The following is a 17,781-nucleotide window of genomic DNA, read 5'->3' on the forward strand; positions in this document are numbered from 1 at the left end:
GTACCAGGAGATTATCTATTTATTGGCCCCAGGCACAGAAGAAAAATAGTTGTTGCACAGAAGAGCTTGCTGTTAAGATAAAAGGTAAGATATGACCACAAGTGGGTACAGACAGTGAACAAGGAGCTAAGGAAACAAAAAAGTAATAACCATCTTGCATCATCCCTTACTATTCTGCTGCACATCCGCAGCTTACTAACAATGCCCATTGACTCTTGCCCTCCAGACTGTGCTCTTACTAAGTGGCTCATTGAATTAGAAGCTCACAGCAAAGGTAAGAAAGCCAGAGATAGCTTGCCAGGGCCTGCCTGACCTACAGTGGACTGTTCTGTTTCCACCAACTGCTCAATATAAAGGAAGTATCTTTTATTGTGTCAAGGATTTGTGGTTTCCCCTATGGCCATGGCTGGTACTTGACAGAGACTCCTCTCTTGGCTCTTGTGGGTTTTGTTTAAGTGCTTCTAGATAAAGCCCCTTTATCACTTTTAAGAGTCTGTTGCCCTGGTTTCTTATCCTGGCCTGAAGGCCATTCTTTTCTTCTTTCTCATCTTCGACCTCAGGTTCAAGAGTGCCAGACCTCCCTGGTTTAAAGGAGACGCTGGCAGCAGGAGGTCCTGTGAGTGTGGGAAAGGCCAAGGAGGCAGAGATGTCCACAGCTTTTCAGAAGCAAATAGTAAATCATAAGGAGTTAAAAAAAAGCAAAAAAAACCCCACCAGAATAATTCAACAGAAATATATTGTTGTTCTTTTAATCTTATAACCATTTGATAATCTATGATACTATATGTATGAGTATTGATTGAAAAGACAGACAGATGTTATTCCAGTAAATCAAGACTATCAAAATACAGATGTTCATTTTACATAGTATTCAATGCTCTAATTTTAAAAGAATGAAGAAAAGAAGGGAGGGAGGGAAGAAGGAAGGAAGGAAGGAAGGAAGGAAGGAAGGAAGGAAGGAAGGAAGGAAGGAAGGAAGGAAGGAAGGAAGGAAAAAAGGAAGGAAGGAAGGAAGGAAGGAAGGAAGGAAGGAAGGAAGGAAGGAAGGAAGGAAGGAAGAAGGAAGGAAGGAAGGACTTGTTCTCCTTCCAGATATAATTAATTTTGGAAATATGTGAGTGATAAAAGCAAAAACGATAAACTGATGCTAAACCACAAATTATTTTCATTTTAATGAAAAAATTGAAATTTTTCATTTGGATAATATTGGCTGGGAAATAAGAAGATCCTCAATTTGCATAACTCTAGCATTTTGTAAGTAATACTAGAGGCAAGTATCAACCACAAAATGTTCAAACTCTGATTTGGCAATATGGAAAACAGAACAAATACTGCAGATTCAAGTTGATTTGAGAACCACAGTACTTAATCACATTCAAAAGCAAAGAGAAATGTGATTATCAGTGTAATTTCATGAATAGCTGTTACAGTACTTTTTTACTTTTACAGAGAATGGTGATGTTATAAAGCCAACCAAATTTCAAATAAATAATTGTAGAGATTTTAGTACAGCTTTAAATGGTGATGCCACTTAAAAGGAAAGTGCCTATACTTTTTTTTAAAAAAAATGATAATAGCATAGGCAAATTTGCCCCTTCAATGGCATAAAAACCTGCTAAGAGACAGATAGATACAGTAAATCTATGAAATGTTATGCAACAATTATTTTTAGAACTTTAAAATAGTTGAAATGTTATTGTTTCTTGAACTACTGTATCTATATACAATAGAAATTTTAGAGCTGTCCTTAGGTATGAAGCCTTACAAATTAAAAGATAGGTCTGGACCTCCCTATCACACTACATTTGTATGACATAGTAAGCTATAAACAAATATTGTTTCTAAGTAGTTTCACTACTTAGAAACATGCATGCATATGATGTGGATGTGGTTACTAGTCCCCAGGTTAGTCTCCAGTAGCCTAGTTTGGCATCTCATGGAAATGTACATGTAAAATAAAATTAAAGCACAACTCATCTAACAAAATAAGTGACCTACAAATTATGAACAAAATACAGTGAGATAGAGCAGTAAAAATATTAACATGAAAACAATACATGCACAAAGGTACCAATAAATGAACACAAAATCCAATTAGAAATATGAGCTACTTTTTTAATTAAGACAAAAATATAATAACGGTAATGTGGAAGGGAGCAGACAGTGCAAATGCAACTGAAGTCTAATAAGACATAGGACAAGCTAATGAACAATACAAATAAGTAAAACTACATATGAAGGAAAGAACAGAGCATGGATTAAAAATAACACTAAGAAACAAACTGGGAATCTTCAAGATCAGGCAGATGCACAATCTACAAATAATTTATTTCATGCTTATTCTCTCAAGGCTTTTTAAACATTGCTGCTCAAATAAAAAGAGTGCTCTCTGGGTGCTCTTAAGTGCCTTTTGAATAGAAAGATAGGATACTGTATATAATGGTAATAATAACTGAACACCAAGAAGTATATAACAAAGAATGACAGTCCAACATTTCTTTTCTAAAGGACTGTATGGAAAGTCATTATTCCAATCTTTTCTCTCTTTTTTACCTTGGCACTGTCTTTATATGGGAATAGAAAGGTGAAGCACTGTTTACAACTGAATTTATTTAGCAAGTAAGTAGGTGAACTAGAAAGGAATGGAATTCTGTGGATGTGCTGTATCCAGGTTTGGTACTGATTGCTTCAAAAGAAGTATTTCCCACTGCGGAATTTGCTTTTTAACAGTGAAATACAGGTAACTATTTTGAAACATAGGAAAATATGTCATTCACAATCCCCAGATTGGCTGCATATAAATAGAGCAGGTGTATGTATGTATGCATGCATGTATGTACGTATGTATACATATATGCATACATACATGGAAAATGAAATAAAAATTATAAACCAGCCTGCCTTGGAGAACTAAGGTCACTGTGAAATAGTCTGATTTGGTTCAGCATTTGGAATTCCTAATTCACCTCCCAGTAACATTGTAAGCCATCCTCTGCCTTAAGACTCATTTTATCAAGAGTCTAAAATTAGCCAATGGCAGCAATGAGCAGAAGGGGAATCTGCATGCTGTTTTGACCCCCTCGTTCCAACCCCAAAATTCTACCTGTTCTTTTTGGTCCTCCAGACCTGATCTATCTCTGACCATTTACCTTTCCCACTCGTTCTTTTTTTTTTCCTCATCCCAGTTTTACCTTCCCTCTCTTCCTTTCTCTCTGCCTTTTCCCCTCCCTTTGCGGCTTGCCAACTGCCAGCGGATGACATCTCCTTTCATGTTTGGGGCTGAGGAGAGGCTCTGAATGTTCGTTTGATTCCGTTAAGATAATAGCTGGTTCACTGTCAGATGCAGACTGATCAGTTAAAACCTTAATCACTGCCTGTCTACTCACATGGCACTTATTTTTTAAGAGATTAATCCCCTAAGCACCACACCAGCATACATTCAGGATACAGAAGAAAAAGACTGAGTTTTATATGATTATTTGATGTTTGTTTCTTTCCCTCTTTTCTTTCATATTTTTAAACGACTCTTTTGTCTCTCTCTTTTAAAAATTCTTTTCTTTTTAATCTGGTTGTTGAAAGGCATTTGACCTTTCCACCTTAGAACATCTCTTCCATATGACAGAAGAGTCCGTGTAGAAAATGAAAGGAAGGAAAGAGCTACCCAGTGGCTCGCTTGTAACTGGCTGCTACTGGAAAACACCCATGAAAGAGATTTTAGAAGAGGAGTTGAAGAATATTACAATGGCTTTTTCCTCATGGTCTTATCATCTATCAAGCCTGTTTTCCCCCCACCTGCTATTGCCATCTCTCAACTTCGGAACTCTCAGCTGACTTTGAGATCTAAACGGCTACCCAGGAGGAAGGCTCCATGAGAGGTTTAAGGATTTCAAGGCTAAATCGCACATTTTCTAACATAGGCGTAACGTCTCTCAACCATTTTAACCAGTGCAAAAAGATCTGCAGGAGGCTGTCAGTCTGGGCAAAGAAATGGTGAGGGGATGGGCTGCTTCTCTCTTGGCAGTTTTCCCTCTCAAAAACAAATCTTTACTCCCACAGATGGAAATGCTGTTTTTTTAGAGGGAGGCTGTTGGGATGAGGGAATTTTGAAGAAAGATACCATATGAAGAGAAAATGCTAAGGATGCTTCCTCTCTCCATTGGTCCTCTTTTCAGTTAGGAAATGTCTGCATCACTGCATTTCTTTTTTAAAAAAGCAGTTGAAATTCAGGTAGTTAAAGTACGAATGTTGGTCATGTAAAGTTTGCTATTCTCTCCAATGGCGCTATTCACATGACACAGGTGAGTAATGAACCTCGGTGGAGCCGCCTGCACCTGTTACTGGGCTTGGGCAGCTTGCTAGTTCTGGGGATGTGGCCGAACCACTCTCCGGACTTCTCTTGACTGGACTCTGGGACTGGCATCCTGAGGTCATGGCAACAACCTTGGCTGGAACACAGGGCTTGGTATCACAGGTGGTTGGGGGATGGGCGAAGCAGCATGGACTCTGGCAGTTGGGTTGGAGCTCCAGCAAGGGGGGGAAGAGATGAGTAGTTCTTGGCATTTCCCTCCATGGCACCCACCTCCTGGGCAACAGGGATCATATCCCTCACCTCCAGCCAGCCAAACTTCTCCTTCAGCTGTTCAAGTGAGGGACTGTGGACTGAAATCTCCACTCTCTGGAGTCATTCCATCCCATCAAGCCCTTTCCTTTCTTGCCATCCACAGATGAAGAACCCTGGGACAGCAGCAATAAAAGCTCCTCTCCAGCAGCTACAGGAGTGCTCCTGTGCTGAGGGGCAGCCTCAGCTTGGAAGAGGTCCGCTAAGGCTGTAGTTCCTTCCTGCGGTACCAGTTTCCCAGGTTGGATCAATCTGGTTTTTGGCTGAGCCCCTGCCAGTGACGCCTCCTCAATGGTTGGAGCGCCAGCCTGTGCTCCAACAGCCTGCTAGCAGCAGTTTCAATTTTCTCCTCCATCTCGAATCTTTACTGTTGTTCCAAAAGTGAGTGCGTAGGCGGTCGGAGCTCAGCACTCTGAGTAAATGAAGTTTTAATCAGACTTCATTTAATGTCATGGTTCCGACAGACAGAGACAAATAAAGCAGAACTCCGAGGCTTGGAAATTCCTCAAAGGACATGTTTATTAGTTACAAAGTATCGGCACATCAAAGTCTGAAGACACACGTAACAATTCCCCAATACAAAGTTAAGAAATCCCACCCCTAAAGCTATGCAAGCAACTACGTCCCCCAATACATCTGATTGGTGGGCTTTTCACGAAACGCCCAGCTTGCAGTCTCGGGAGCAGCCGATGACCTTGGCTCCCACAGGACAAAAGTTAATTTAGACTAGCAAAACACCTGGCAACCCCCCCCCCTCTCCTTCAATGTGTCAACAGAAAATGAATAAGGAAGAGGGCTGCAGTCATGCTCATTTTCAAAGTTGACACTTGTTTGAGCAAATAAGTTTCTTTCAGTTAAAGTTTGTTAGTTGTTTGGTGACTGTTGAGTGACTTATATGATAGAAAATAACACTTGAAAATCATGAAAATTCTCAAACACCCCAAAGGACTATACAAAACACCTTGAAAAACACTGAAAAGGGCAAACCAACAGGAGCTCAACAGTTACCCTACCCAAAGACCTGGGAGGAAAGCCAATTTTTCAATGATTTTTGAATACCATCGGCAGTATGGAATTCTCAGGAGATGCTGCAGCAGGAAAGTCAATGGTGAAGTGATCAAACATACCACAAAACAGTCTGATAAAAAACAAGAACTGTGTATGAGAAGTTAGAAATTAGAATCCATGACGGCAAAAATAAAAATCAGAGTCATTTCTAATGTTGAATCCAGAACTTTCTCACAGCAATTGTCACAGAAAAAAAGGGGTGACCCTTATTGGTGTTTCTATAGACTTGACTGGTAACAAAATAAAATGTTCTCCTCACTAGACCAGCTCAAGTGAGAGGTTAATAGGAACATAAATAATTCAGTGTTCCATGGTTGATTAAAAGGACAGTGAAAAAGTACATGCAAAACTGTCTTGATCATCCCATCTGTCCAGACTGATTATTAAGACCATGGCAACATGTTGAGTCTGGATAATGAAAATCCTCTTCTGTGTGGAGCTTTGGGAAGATAGGATATTATAAAAATAATTAAGGAAAGAGAAAAGTTCTACCACAGAGGCCACTACTAGTCAGGGGCTTTACTCCTATCTCTGCAGGTCCAGATCCAGAATTCACTTTTATGGCCTATAGCAGGGGTGTCAAACTCAATTTCATTGAGGGCCGCATCAGCATTGCAGTTGCCCTCAGGGGGCTGGGTGGTATGGCCTGAGTGGGCGTGGCCTACTGGGTGGGCGTGGCTAGAGTGCGTATGGCCTACTGGGTGGGCATGGCCAGCTCTACATCGTTCGCATCAAGGGTGCCTATGGGGGCCTGGGCAGGAGTGGGACAGATCTGAGGGTCTCTGGCAGAAGGAGGGTCTCTGGGCCAGGGCCAAGGCAGTGGGGGCCGTTCCCTCACTGTTTCCAGGATGGCTTCGCGGGCCACATGAAACCAATTCGCGGGCCGGATCCGGCCCCCGGGCCTTGTGTTTGACATGTCTGGCCTATAGGAAAGCCCTCATGGGCCTTGATTTAATTTAAAAAATGAGACAAAGAGCCAAAATAATTCAAGTCCAACCTATGCTTTTCTTTCAAAAGGAAATAAACTTACAGCTAGTATTATCTGGGCTAAAGAACCATCCAAAGAGGTTAATTTTAGCCAATACTTTAATCAGCAGAATCACATAGAATCGTCTGTGGAGACCAAACCTAGTTCCAATTGAAGAAGAGCATTACACACACACACACACATACATTGAGGAACACACAGCATGTAAAACTAAGATTACATAGCCATAGTTGATGCCATTGTGAGTAAAAAAAATCAAATTACTGGAAGTCCTCTGAGGGCTATTTTTGAGTGTTTCTCCCTAAAAATGAATGCTTGGATAAACCTCCTAGGTATTTGAAGTCCTTAGACACTATGCATTTTCCAGTTGTGAAGGTAATGAGAATGTTGTTAGTAAATAAGTTTATATATATATTAAGTAGTATATTATTTCTTATGTTTCGTTGCTCTTGCTTTCTTTTCTTCTTATTATTTTCATTTTTCTTTTTTTTCTTCTCTCTTTTCATTCTTCTATCTATTTCTTAAGAAATGTAAAAGTGTGAGATGGCTTATATGGAAAAAATAGAATTAAATCTGTCAATGTAAATGTAATTAATCATTGAGAAAATTTTCACTAGTAAGGATATTTAGAATTTGGTGGGAGAAATAAACTAAAATAAGGATTGTAACAGGATTATGATAAGGCAACCAAAACGACTGAAAAGAAAAGAAATATTATACTAATATTTTAATTATTAGTTTTAGGAATATTGGAAAAAATTATATACTCAATTGTTATTTATCAAAACAATAAGAATTGTATTAACTCAATGCTTGCAAAAAAGGATATTTTGGGGAAAGAGGAAATCAACTAAAATTAATATATGGATTATAGATTATAGAAATTAATTGTTAAGGATTGTTTTACAAATGTAACCCAGACAACACACTGTTTACCAATTATTGAGTGATTTATGCTTTGTTAAAAGATCAATAAAATATATTATTTTTAATAAAGACTATTTTTGTTTTACTGAACAGTCTGAAAAAAGTGACTTTTGACCGTTTTTCACAGTTACATCTTGTGCAGCATCCCTACAATCATGGGATCAAAATTCAGATGCTTGGCAACTGGTTCATATTTATGACCACTGCTGTGCCCCAAGGTCCATGTGATCCCCTTCTGTGACCTTCTGACAAGCAAAGTGGGAAACCAGATTCACTTAACAATTGGGTTACTAGCGTATCAACTCCAATGATTCACTTAACAACTATGACAACAAAGGTCGTAAAATGGGGCAAAACTCAATTAACAAATCTCTCACTTAATAGCAGAAATGTTGGGCTCCATTGTGGCTATAATGTCATGGATTGAATGATTACATGATCAGTACAAAGGAGAAAAATAATAATAGTGAAACTCAGTTTGATATAAACAATCTAGTTGAAATTTTAAAAAATAAAAAGAAAGGGAGCAGTTACGTACTCTTATTTAATCCTTTTGACATGGGAATAGAAGCAAAAACACTTCTAAAGATAACCCCTCTGACCTGGATATGGTTGCTTTTATTCAATATTTCAATAAGCGAAAATGAATGCCAAAATATAGCTGTAATGTCTATATACCCCATAATATTTTTCTAGATACTGAATCAAAAGCCAACTTCAAACTTATGAAGAAGTAAGAAAGAACAGTGTATGGATAGCTAGAATATTTCTTGTCGATCAGATGGTCGGCAGTTTGGCGGGTCGAATCCCGAGTGCCACATAACAGAGTGAGCACCTGTTACTCGTCCCAGCTTCTGCCAACCTAGCAATTCGAAAGCACGTAAAAATGCAAGTAGAAAAAGGGACCACTACGGTGGGAAGGTAACAGCGCTCCGTGCACCTTTGGTGTCTATTCATGCCAGCCACATGACCACGGAGACGTCCTTGGACAAATGCTGGCTCTTCGGCTTTGAAACGGAGATGAGCACCGGCCCCTAGAGTCAGAAACGACTAGCACGCATGTGCGGGGGAACCTTTACCTTTGCCTTTACCTTAATACACAAAAGGCCCAAAATTGAATAGATTGATTTTGTAACCCTTCTTAAATATTGGAATTGTTAAGGAGAGCCACCATTCCATAGGCATCTGAAAAGAATAGTCAGTTTATATACTCTGTACAGGGAAGTTAGTCAGAAGGTTTTGAGGATAATTGGACCAAAAACCATCAAAATATGGTGGAGGTTTTCTCCTTAAGCTGTTTCCACCAGTTTCCCCCAGTTGGCAATCCACACCTTCTCTTTTGTTTCTCTTCAATAACCCTGTAAGATTTTTTTGTTGTTATTCAAATCTCATACAATTCTCTGCAGGAAAACCTCAGCATTATTTTTAAAAGTTTAATGGTGTCAAGATGAGTTTCATTCCCACTTTAGTTATTCCACTCAGTCACACAAGTTCTACAATATTCACAAGAATGTTCTCCCCTACTTTTCTGACCTTTTGCATTCATTTGCTGTCATAGACACGGTTAGTATTTGTGGGGAAGGGTTTCAGGAACTCTGAGAGTACCACTGTTGCAAAGAAGAAATATTAAAATTAAGGGATGGTTGAGATATGTTTAAAGTAGGCCCAAGACATTTCACTAACTGAAGTGAAGGAAAGAGTTCCCCTCATTTCACAAGCTAGAGAATTGAGACCAGATTACTACAGCCTATATATAAACATGAGCCAGTAGTGAACAATAATTTCATTGTTGGCAACAGAGAAAGCAAAGTTCTCAACTACAGCAGAAGATACTAAACTCTCTTATGAGCTATAATGGGAACAGCATGAAAGTAATTGCTGCTGCTTCCATACCCTTTTTTCCCCCGGAATGCTACAAATGTTATACAAGCCTGAGAGACTAAGGGAGAGGCTGGCAGCTAATACCTTGACATGGATTAATTATAAATAAGGAGGGAGGGAGGATAGATTAGCTGGGCAGATATATTTGATGGGGCAATTCCCCTCTTGCCTAATGAATCAGCTCCTGCTGGACTCAGTTGCTTTCTAAGATGGCTGTATTTTCTCACATGCCTTTGACAACTTTGAGCATCAAGAGACAAAAGAAAGAGAAACCCTTTGGTTTCCAAAGTTGTTCCAGGGGCTGGACAGGCTGACCTAGAGCCCTTTGGGCCAGTATCAGATACAAACAATGTCACTGTATTATCCATTAGTGAGAAGAGAAGATAGTAGTGCCAACTCTCTCTCCAAAAGTCCATGGCTAGGAAAACCACCTGAGACTGCAAGTGGAACTTGTTGTTGTTGTTAGCTGCGAAGTCGTGTCCGACCCATCGCGACCCTATGGACAATGTTCCTCCAGGCCTTCCTGTCCTCTACCATCTTCTGGAGTCCATTTAAGCTCACGCCTACAGCTTCAGTGACTCCATCCAGCCACCTCATTCTCTGTCGTCCCCTTCTTCTATTGCCCTCGATCTTTCCCAGCATTAGGCTCTTCTCCAGTGAGTCCTTCCTTCTCATTAGGTGGCCAAAGTATTTGAGTTTTAGCTTCAGGATCTGGCCTTCTAAAGAGCAGTCAGGGTTTATCTCCTCTAGGACTGACCGGTTTGATCGCCTTGCAGTCCAAGGGACTCGCAGGAGTCTTCTCCAGCACCATAGTTCAAAGGCCTCAATTCTTTGGCGCTCAGCCTTTCTTATGGTCCAACTTTCACTGCCATACATTGCAACTGGGAAGACCATAGCCTTGACTATACGCACTTTTGTTGACAGGGTGATGTCTCTGCTTTTTAGTGTGCTGTCTAGATTTGCCATGGCTTTCCTCCCCAGGAGCAAGCGTCTTTTAATTTCTTGGCTACAGTCCCCGTCTGCAGTGATCTTGGAGCCCAGGAAAATAAAATCTGTCACTACCTCCATTTCTTCCCCATCTATTTGCCAGGAATTGAGAGGGCCAGATGCCATGATCTTGGTTTTCTTAATGTTAAGTTTCAACCCAAGTTTTGCACTCTCCTTCTTCACCCGCAACAAGAGGCTCTTTAGTTCTTCTTCACTTTCTGCCATTAGAGTGGTATCATCTGCGTATCTTAGGTTGTTGATATTTCTTCCGGCAATCTTAATTCCAACTTTTGATTCATCTAGCCCTGCCTTTCTCATGATGTGCTCTGCATATAAGTTAAATAGGCAGGGTGACAGTATACAGCCTTGCCGGACTCCTTTCCCAATTTTGAACCAATCAGTGGTTCCGTGTCCAGTTCTCACTGTTGCTTCTTGACCCGCATATAGGTTTCTCAAGAGACAAATAAGATGGTCTGGTACTCCCATCTCTTTAAGAACTTGCCACAGTTTGTTATGATCCACACAATCAAAGGCTTTAGCATAGTCAATGAAGCAGAAGTAGATGTTTTTCTGGAACTCCCTAGCTTTCTCCATGATCCAGCGTATGTTGGCAATTTGATCTCTAGTTCCTCTGCCTCTTCGAAATCCTGCCTGTACTTCTGGTAGTTCTCGATCCACATACTGCTGAAGTCTAGCTTGTAGGATTTTAAGCATGACTTTACTAGCATGAGAAATGAGTGCAATGGTGCGATAGTTTGAACATTCTTTGGCACTGCCTTTCTTTGGAATTGGAATGTAAACTGATCTTTTCCAATCCTGTGGCCACTGTTGAGTTTTCCAAATTTGCTGGCAAATTGAGTGTAGCACTTTTACTGCACTGTCTTTTAAGATTTTGAATAGCTCAGCTGGAATACTGTCACCTCCACTAGCTTTGTTGTTGCTCAGCTTTTCTAAGGCCCACTTCACTTCACATTCTAGGATGTCTGGCTCGAGGTCAGTGACCAACTCATTGTGATTATCTGGGACATTAAGCTCATTCTTGTATAGTTCTTCTGTGTAATTTTGCCACCTCTTCTTAATCTCTTCTGCCTCTGTTAGGTCCCTGCCATTTTGGTCCTTTATCATGCCCATTTTTGCATTAAACGTTCCCTTCATCTCTCCAATTTTCTTGAAAAGATCTCTGGTCCTCCCTATTCTATTGTTTTCTTCTATTTCTTTGCACTGTTCATTTAAGAAGGCATTCTTATCTCTTCTAGCTATTCTCTGGAATTCTGCATTCAATTGGGCATATCTATGTTTTTCTCCCTTGCCTTTTGCTTCCCTCCTTTCCTCAGCTATTTGCAAAGCTTCCTCAGACAGCCATTTTGCTTTCTTGCATTTCTTTTTCTTTGGGATGGTTTTGGTTGCTACCTGTTGTACAATGTCGCGAACCTCTGTCCATAGTTCTTCAGGCACTCTGTCTATCAGATCTAATTCCTTAAATCTATTTGTCACCTCTACTGTATATTCAACAGGGATATGATTTAATTCATACCTGAGTGGCCTAGTGCTTTTCCCTACTTTCTTCAGTTTAAGCTTAAACTTTGCAAGGAGAAGCTCATGATCTGAGCCACAGTCAGCTCCTGGTCTTGTTTTTACTGACTGTATAGAGCTTCTCCATCTTTGGCTGCAGAGCATATAGTCAATCTGATTTCTGTGTTGACCGTCTGGTGATGTCCATGTGTAGAGCCGTCTCTTGGGTTGTTGGAAAAGAGTGTTTGCTATGACCATCGTATTCTCTTGACAAAATTCTATCAGCCTGTGCCCTGCTTCATTTTGTACTCCAAGGCCAAACTTGCCTGTTATTCCAGTTATCTTTTGGCTTCCTACTTTAGCATTCCAATCCCCCATGATGATAAGGACATCATTTTTTGGTGTTAGTTCTATAAGGTGCTGTAGGGCTTCATAGAACTGGTCAATTTCATCCTCTTCAGCACTGGTGGTTGGGGCATAGACTTGGACTACTGTGATATTGAATGGTTTGCCTTGGATTCGAACTGAGATCATTCTGTCATTTTGAGGATTGTATCCCAGTATTGCTTTTCCTACTCTTTTATTGACTATGAAGGCTACTCCATTTCTTCTGAGGGATTCTTGCCCGCAGTAGTATACCTGATGGTCATCTGAATTAAATTCACCCATTCCTGTCCATTTTAGTTCGCTGATACCTAAGATGTCGATGTTCAGTCTTGTCATCTCTTCTTTGACCACGTCCAGCTTTCCTTGATTCATGGATCTTACATTCCAGGTTCCTATGGAGAAAAAATCTTTACAGCATCGGACTTTCCTTTCACCACCAGACACATCCACAGCTGAGCGTCCTTTCGGCTTTGGCCCAGTCGCTTCATTCTTTCTGGCGCTACTAGTACTAGCCCTCTGCTCTTCCCCAGTAGCATATTGGACGCCTTCCGACCTGAGGGGCTCATCTTCCAGCGTCATATCGTTTTGCCTTTTGGTACTGTCCATAGGGTTTTCATGGCAAAGATACTGGAGTGGGTTGCCATTTCCTTCTCCAGTGGATCACGTTTTGTCAGAACTCTCGGCTATGACCTGTCCGTCTTGGGTGGCCCTGCACGGCATAGCTCATAGCTTCATTGAATTACGCAAGCCCCTTCGCCACGACAAGGCAGTAATCCATGAAGGGGGCAAGTGGAACACATCCTGGCTAAAGGGGTGGGGTTGTTGAGGTGGAAGATAAAAGGAAGACATCTTTCTGCTCTCTTCTTGTTGAAATGTTTGTGGGGGGAGGGCATTGATTTTGTTTGCTACTTGATGCTGCCTTAATATTATCCTACAAAGGTTTAACAAAAATAAAAGACCCTATTAATGGAATACCATTTTCCAATACAGGTCAAGATGTTATTTGGCTCACATTATATCTCTACGGTCTGTGTCTTCAGTTCAGTACTGAGGACTGACAATGGGCCTGACAGCATGTTCCTTGGTGCCCTCCAAACTCCCTGACCTATCTAATGCTATTTTTTTAGAGTCTTCTAATTAAATCATTGGAAAGCAGTTTGCCGCAGAACAAATGCCTAGCCTGAAGATAACCCATATTTCCAAAATGGTATCTGAGTACCACGTAGATCCCAAAGGCATTCTTAGAAAACCTATTTAGTTATTTGATATATACCCAGCAGAGTACTTATTCTGCTCTGGCAAGTAGTCAAGGTGGCTAATAAAATTTAAAAGCTATATACGCATACACACAGAAGAGAGAGAGAGAGAGAGAGAGAGAGAGAGAGAGAGAGAGAGAGAGAGAGAGAGAGAGAGAGAGAGAGAGAGAGAGAGAGAGAGAGAGAGACTCTAAAATTATAGCGGATGTTAAAATTATTTAACAATTAAAAACCTGATGGAACTGACACCAAGAGAATGGGGGCCTGATGCAACTCCAAAGGAAATATATTTCATTCATACCCTGAGAAGAATGCAGCAAGAGGTCCTTTCCCATGGGCCCCAGATGGGGGGGGGGTGTTTTCAAGATCTTAACAGCTCAACAGATTCATTACTCCATATGAGAGGCAATCCATTAGATACTAGAGGAAAAGCCATATAAGGCTTTACAGGTCAATAGAAAAACCTTAAATGGTGCCAAATAAGCAATCAGATGTTCTTTCAGTATAATTATCATAAATCTTCTTGTACTAGTTAGTGATCTAGATGCCATTTGTTGCATAATGCACAATGTCTGGATACTTTTGTGAGGACAAGTTGGATGCACTGTAGTAGGATTGCAGGGGGCAGGAACACACTGTTTTCTATTATATGGCAAACATTTGATGAAAATATATTTAATAGCTCTCAAATTCCACATGTGTCCATGGTCCAAAAAGTCAACTATCCCCTACTCGACAAAGTGCTTGAAGCAGACTACCTGAAGAAATAAGAGAAAATGGATATTAGCAAGGAAAGCATCAAACTGATCACCTTATTCTGTCTTTCATTAAAAATGTAGTTTTTACAAAGTTGCATTCACAAATGCAATATTCCTATATCATTACAGATATTAGCCTGCAATGTATAATTTTTATGTTCTAGGATTAAAACCATTTATGAGTATAAATTCCAAAATCTACCATCCTCCTAGAAATAAGTGCTACCAGGGCTTTTTTTCTCATAGAACGCTCAGAACGGAGTTCCGGCACCTTTTTTGGATGGAACCTTGTAGGGTAGGCAAGGCAGGTTGTATGACATGTGTGAGTTCCGGCACCTTTTTCTTTTACAAAAAAAGCACTGAGTGCTACCATAAAGACTATGTTATTCTATCCATTTAAGATGTTCTTATTAAATAAAAAACATGCTTATCATGTGACAACATCCCAAGGGAATCTAAGCATATATTTAAAAAAAGTGTTTTAAATCCCAATTGCAAGGATTTATAATTAAAACAAAACATTTGTAATGAATGGATAATGTGCTGCTTCACACAACTGTTACGAAATAACCTGGCCCATCTAGAAAGAGGTGCAATTGTCTTCTATGCTGCAACAAAACACTGGGGAAATTGTCTTCAGATAAGATAAACTGGTATGTTCTTTCAGATGGACATGTTACTAATTTATTTACAGAAAGATTTATGCTCTATAAACATAAAAACCATAAGGGGACCTAGTAAATTTTAGAAGTCCACAGAAAGAAAATTTATTAAATACCGAAGATCTAAATGCAGTGCAACAATAAGCAATTTCAGAAAGAAAAAAACCCTGAGCAAATAGCTTGGTGTTGAAAAGACAAGGTATTTCCACCCTAGTGCAATCACCCTGTCTTTATTCACATAAATTTTATGGGGGGTGGGGATAGGGTGCTGACAACATTAATTTTTACTTGTAACTTTATGTTTTGTCATTCCTTTTATTAAAGAGAAGAGGGGGAGCATCTACATGGTATTTTTTTTATTAGGTACCCAGCAAGTATTGTGCACATGAAAGGCTGCTTTCCAGGTTGCCATACAAATAAAAATGAATGGCAGCACCACCCCAAAAAGCATCATGCGAGTCAAAGCACAGGACAGTTACATACAAGAAAAGGTAGACTTGAAGCTTGCAGGAACTAAATAGTGAAGAGTCTCCAAACTGCACAACTCTTCTGTAAATTTAGTTGATCAGATTCTTTGCAGCAAGTCTTTGAAAGCAGACCTTAGTACACTATAACCCATCACAATAATTTAATCTGTCTCATACTGAAAACAGACCTTTAGTTTGACCTTTTTGTGTGTGTCTGCCTCCAAGTCTCCTGGTGACTGCCTGCCTGGACCAGTCCCTGCAGTTTTCTTGGCAAGATTGCAGAAGTGGTTATAGCCAAGGGAGACTAAATGCACAGCACAAAGAAATACTGAAGACCATTGACAACATTTGGACTTTAACCCTTCATTTCTTCTGTCTTGATGTTACCCAGAAATTCTTCACTCAACTGGACTCATAAAAGGGAAGATATTTTTCCCACCAAGTCTTGTCAGTGCTTTACTAAAAAATACAATTAAAAAGTTGGTTTCCCAAAGGGAAATATATGACATCTTTCTCTGTGCTTGTAGCAAAGGGATAAATTCTAAGACCCTTTCCCTCTAAGGAGATAAATCCTTCAGAACAAATTGCCAAGAACACCAGGGAATGACCACAAACCTAATGACCCCTTTCCCAGCCCACTGAAATTCTGTAGTGAACAAGTGGTCAGTCTAAGGTCAAAGGCCAATATGGGGCCAGGGAGTGCCACTTCCCTCCAGACCCATCTGCTTGTGCAACGACAGCAGTCACCCTAAAAATGCACTATTGATCAAGCTACAGGCTTTGAATGTGTTTTCCCCAGACAGTAGTAATTATCATAATCAAGCAGTTGACTCCAATTATGGCTTCCTCTCATTAAAGTCGAGGAGATGGCCATTGCCACAGCAGCAAAGCAAAAGTTCGCAGCCATGTCGCCTTTGCATATCTTAATCTAAAATGACAGAGTGTGACACAAGGGGCAGGTGACCCTGCCAGCCTTCAGCTGTTCGTGTGGCAACAATTTCAAACACCAAATTGCTCCCAGGCAGCCCTTGATTGGAGGTTCAAGGCAGCTAGAGGAAAGGTGGGGAGAATAGAGGCTATTTAGGAGACTCAAGCATTCTTCACAACCTTATTTATATATAGTAAATTTGCATTAGAGACCCCAATTCCTTATACCTCTTGATGCATCTTGCACCTTAGTGTATTTCCCATGTCTGACATTTCTTTTTAGGAAGAGATGTATGTAGGTTTTTTTCTAGCAAAGTAAAAATAAGAGAGTAAGAATATTGAATTTAATATCTAAAGAAATATACTTGTATTCAGCATATTGCCTCCAACAATCTGGGTCCTCATTTTACTGACCTCAGAAGGATGGAAAGCTGAGTCAATCTTGAGCCGGTGAGAATCGAACTGCTGTCAGTCAGCAGAGTTAGCCTACAATACTGCATTCTAACCACTGTGCCACCACGATACTGGGTATTTAGTGGGTTCTGCCCCTTTCCAAATTCAGATTTAAAACTAACCTTGTCCTGCCTATCCAAGACCTTAATGGTAGAAGCCACATTGAAGTGACATGCACTGTAACATGAAATTATAACTTCTGTCACTTGTATATTGATATCATATATCATTTGTATCACACACACAGCCACTCCTTTGCCTCTCTATGGATCATCCAGGATTCAATACAAGATTGTAGAAAACTTCAAAATCTCAAATCCAAATTAATTGGAAAATAATTTCTCCCACTCTATTACGAAGAGTCTGACAATTTATACAAGCCAACCTTAGACTAGCTTAACCCCTGGATATGTTGGATTCTCACCTTGCAGAATTGTCAGTCAGAACCACAATGGAGTGGGTGAAAATTATGATAGGTCTGCCCAGAGAAGTCTCTCAATATTTTTTTGTACAATAAAGATTAAGCATTCAACTTCTGAAAATGGGGCAATGAGTGTGAGGTTGAGGATTTATCCTATAATTGCTAAGCTTGGCTCCTCTCTCTGCCATTTCAAGTCTTTCAAGAATTTATGGAATTCTTTGCTCATTCTCACCCAGCCCGCTTTTTAAGTAGGTTTTAAAGAGCACTTAATTTCAGTTCACTTTTTATTGAAATGATAATGAATTAAAAATTAATGTCTTTTTTCTGTTTATGGTTTCTATGGAACTAATTTAAATTGTTTGAGCAGCTACTTGGTTTTAACATTTAGTGGTTGATTTGAAATGTTTGATTATTTTAACTATGGGCCATCTTGAGAGGCAAAGATGGCGTGTGCACTCTGTTTGTTCGA

General features: G+C 40.0%; 1 protein-coding gene across 1 annotated transcript in view; it reads left to right on the top strand.

The window, feature by feature from the left end:
• Window positions 1-201: 201 nt before the first annotated feature.
• LOC308666566 (triggering receptor expressed on myeloid cells 2-like) overlaps window positions 202-17,781 on the top strand; it is a gene marked incomplete at its 5' end in the record, with an annotated part of 68,822 nt that continues 51,242 nt past the window's right edge. Inside the window, 2 exons of the mRNA XM_081325458.1 lie at window positions 202-274; window positions 561-673. Coding sequence (XP_081181584.1) covers window positions 202-274; window positions 561-673 — 186 coding nt within the window. The remainder of the gene's footprint in view (window positions 275-560; window positions 674-17,781) is intronic.

The sequence above is a fragment of the Vipera berus genome (assembly GCF_964194415.1).
Source record: "Vipera berus genome assembly, chromosome: 3".
In the NCBI taxonomy this organism is placed as follows: domain Eukaryota; kingdom Metazoa; phylum Chordata; class Lepidosauria; order Squamata; family Viperidae; genus Vipera; species Vipera berus.